This window comes from Lytechinus variegatus, chromosome 19 (genome assembly GCF_018143015.1).
Source record: "Lytechinus variegatus isolate NC3 chromosome 19, Lvar_3.0, whole genome shotgun sequence".
Taxonomy (NCBI): Eukaryota; Metazoa; Echinodermata; class Echinoidea; order Temnopleuroida; family Toxopneustidae; genus Lytechinus; species Lytechinus variegatus.
The window spans coordinates 22,068,973-22,072,500 of record NC_054758.1 but is presented as its reverse complement, the minus strand read 5'-3'; the positions used below and the strand labels follow the sequence as shown (position 1 = coordinate 22,072,500).

Genomic DNA, 3,528 nt, shown 5'->3' with positions numbered 1-3,528 from the left:
TAGATAATTAAATTCTTGAAAAATGTGACAACTTATTGATTATTCTAAGTTATGCATGCTATGTATTATTTGATTATGTTTAATATATTTTGATATGCTATTGATAGAAAGAAAAAAAAGTTATGTATCAAATGAAAGTTTGCTCCAACTAACTAAATCCCAATTGCTGATTTTCATTCAAAGTCTCTTTCTCGTGAGAAAATATTTGGTATCATATTCTTTTTGTTGATTAATTTTTGTGTAAATGTCTGTGGTATGCCCTTATATTTTGACCTGTCTGATTTACATTTTATATTTTTTTTCATTGATATTAGATGCTGAGAGGTCGTCATGTGATGGTACGTGTTGGAGGCGGATGGGAGACGTTGGAATCTTACCTTGATAAACACATAGTCACTTCAATGAAGCGAGTCGGTCGAGCTGTAGATCTAGACTCGGGTGAAACTATCCAGGATGATTACTTTGTGATGAATGCCAAATATAAGAGCCATAATAACGTCAACAACAATGGAAGAACATAGCGCTCACTAAACTTTCCAAAGATGTTACTTTTTACATGCTGTAAAACAGTATTAATACAAAGTGGCGATGCAGCGCAGTGAAGGGTATTTACAATATGCGACAAATACAAGCATTAATTGCTTGGGTCAAGTGTTTTGAATAGTATTGTGGATGCCCAGGATGCCTGCACTAACAACGCAAATTAAAACTGTGCAGTACTTGTGTTATGAAATGGGTCGGTGGTATGAATATATGGTTGAGAATTCTTTAAAAACTACTCCAAATTCCATCAGATTGCACAGACAATCCTTAGGGTGCCGTTGCAGAGAGGTCTAAGGCACCTGGCTGACATTTGAAAGTCCGGGATTTGATCTCCGGCCACGGCACCTGTACCCGTGCGCAAGGCCTTTAATGGACAGTGCTCTTTTGTCCTACATTCAAAAAGATCGAAATGCTATATGCATTTTTGGTAACTAGGTGTGCACTTCAGTTAAAAAAAGTGCTTAGTACTGCACCTCCAAAAATTGTATTTTACTAATAATAATACAAAATATAGGGCGCTTAATACGGGCGTTTCTAAGCGTGCTGTGTTCTGTATTTAACTTTACATGGGAAAAAAGTTCATTGGGCATAATAACGCAAAGTGTGACAAAAATTAATTAAGAGAGAAAAAAATGCTAACAGATTAAAACTGGTGTGCACCTCCAATGACCGACCCACAACTGGGATTCATCGATTGAAAAGGTATGTTTTGAGCAGGGCCTTAAACTGACTGACGGACTTGGCACTATGCATGTAAGAGGGTAACTTGTTCCAAAGAGAAGGGGCAATAGAGGAAAAAGCACGGTCACCAAGTTTGCGGTATTTTGTAGAAGTTTGCCACTCAGAACATTGTTTTCCTAATAGAACTAAAGTTATTAGACTATCTTATTCTTTCTATTATTTAAAGATATACTAGTATATGAAGGAGTAGCTATTTTTTTTTACTCCAGTCCATGAAAAACCACACAGAGTGTTAGTTATTTCGTTCTGGCTATATAGAAACTTGTCCACTGAATCCCGTCCTTGAGAATAATTGTATTCATTCTGCTATTGCTGCTGTCCAAGGAAGACCTCTTTTAATTTGTAGTGTGCCTTCATACATTGCCTTTTGTTCAGACAATTCAAAGATTATATGACCAATTCAATCCAATGAGCTTTCATTACACTCTTTTTCAGGTATTTTCCTTCTTTTCTTTACGTTTAGATCTTTCCTTGTTGAACTCTAAATCTCGGTATGTTCTCTCTCTGAAACCTTGAATCAAAAAAAGTATTAAGTGTTTGTCAAACCAAGCCGTTGATGATAATGAAAGTGATATTTTGATTTAGAAAGTATACAAATACGCATCATCAAGGCATAACCGCGCAAGGTACAGTACATGTACCTATAGAACATTTCTAATGGACTGTTTCAAGCACGATGTGTGTGTGTTATGCCCTTGCAAGGTGATGTGTATTATGATAAGATAGAGATATTGACCCTTGCTATTAAAGGTCAAGTCCATCCCAGGAAAAACTTGATTTGAATCAATAGAGAAAATTAAACAAGAATAACACTGAAAATATCATTAAAATTGGATGTAAATAAGAAAGTTATGACATTTTTAAGTTTCGCTTATTTTTCACAAAACAGTTATATGCACAACTCAGTGATATGCAAATGAGAGACTTGATGATGTCAATCACTATTTCTTTTGTTTTTTATTGTTTGATTTATACAATATTTCAATTTTCACAGATTATACGATAAGGACCATCATGGTTGAGCCACAAAATGTTAAAACAATGGCAATTCCACGTGTTCGGGAAGGAATAAAAATTCATTTCTCAAGACAATGAGGAGAAAATTGAAATATTCCTTTATTTCATTTAACAAAATACAAAAAAAAAAATAGTGAGTGGCCTAAGTCATTGGTTGCCTAATTTGCATACCTACCAGGATGTGCATATAAATGTCTTGTGAAATCAAGCGAAACTTTAAGATATAACTTTCTTATCCAATTTTGATGAGATTTTCAGTGTAATGCTTGATTTATTTTTCTCTTTTTATTCCAATCAACCTTTTGTTGGGGTGGACTTGTCCTTTAAACCAGTTTGTATCAACACCTTGACTTATCAACAGAACTAGTCGTCAGTTACCAGTCATTAGCCAATTTTCTTCTGAGCTAACTTGTCTAGTCATGTGATAGATATCAGCCAATCGTTTGACTAGGATCCATATCACCATTTTATAGCAACTTTGTTGAAAAACCTCTTATAGTATTCATACGCTGTACTTTGGACCACATGATTCTCTGTCTATAAATGTACATATGCAATGTATTTCAAATTAGGTAATGTGGACTGTTGATTTTCATTGTGAGATTATCTGAAATAATTCTGTCAAGAATGTACATTCCATTCTGGGTTTAAGGGAATGTAGTGCTATTTCGCAATTACATGTAATTGCAAATATTATTTACAACTGGGTGATTGATACATAAATTGAACTGAGTAAATCAAATTCTTATGGAGAAAGAAAATTGGTAACTTATCGTAAATTTGTGAGTGATTGTACGATCACTTTTCCTGTTTTATAGTCTGTTAAAAAATGTTCAAGTTTTTGTTCAACTCGATCTTATTTCTCTATTTCTGTATCAAAGTTCATACTTGGTACATGATCCTTGGGAAATACACATGTGAGCCTATGAGAATGATCAGGTCAAAGGTCATCTGGGGATCAAAAGTTCAATGATATGAGGTCATTAAAGTTTTAGTTTATTTTGCTCTCATTTCCTTATATCTGCATAAATTGTGATCACACTTGTTTCAAATGATTATTGGATAATGCCACATGTTTATTGTTGAGGATAGTGATGTCAAAAGGTAAAGTTTTTGTTAAAATTGCTCTCATTTCTTTATTTCTGCATCAGTTGTACTTACACTTGGTAGAAATGATCCTTGGGTATAATACCACAAGTTTTTTTAAGGTGATGGGGTCAAAGATCA

At 34.1% G+C, this 3,528-nt stretch overlaps 1 protein-coding gene across 1 annotated transcript in view; it reads left to right on the top strand.

The window, feature by feature from the left end:
• Nucleotides 1-3,252, top strand: part of LOC121405790 (growth arrest-specific protein 2-like) — a 16,904-nt gene extending 13,652 nt beyond the window's left edge. The window contains exon 7 of the mRNA XM_041596741.1: nucleotides 315-3,252. Coding sequence (XP_041452675.1) covers nucleotides 315-521 — 207 coding nt within the window. The 3' untranslated portion in view covers nucleotides 522-3,252. The remainder of the gene's footprint in view (nucleotides 1-314) is intronic.
• Nucleotides 3,253-3,528: the final 276 nt, after the last annotated feature.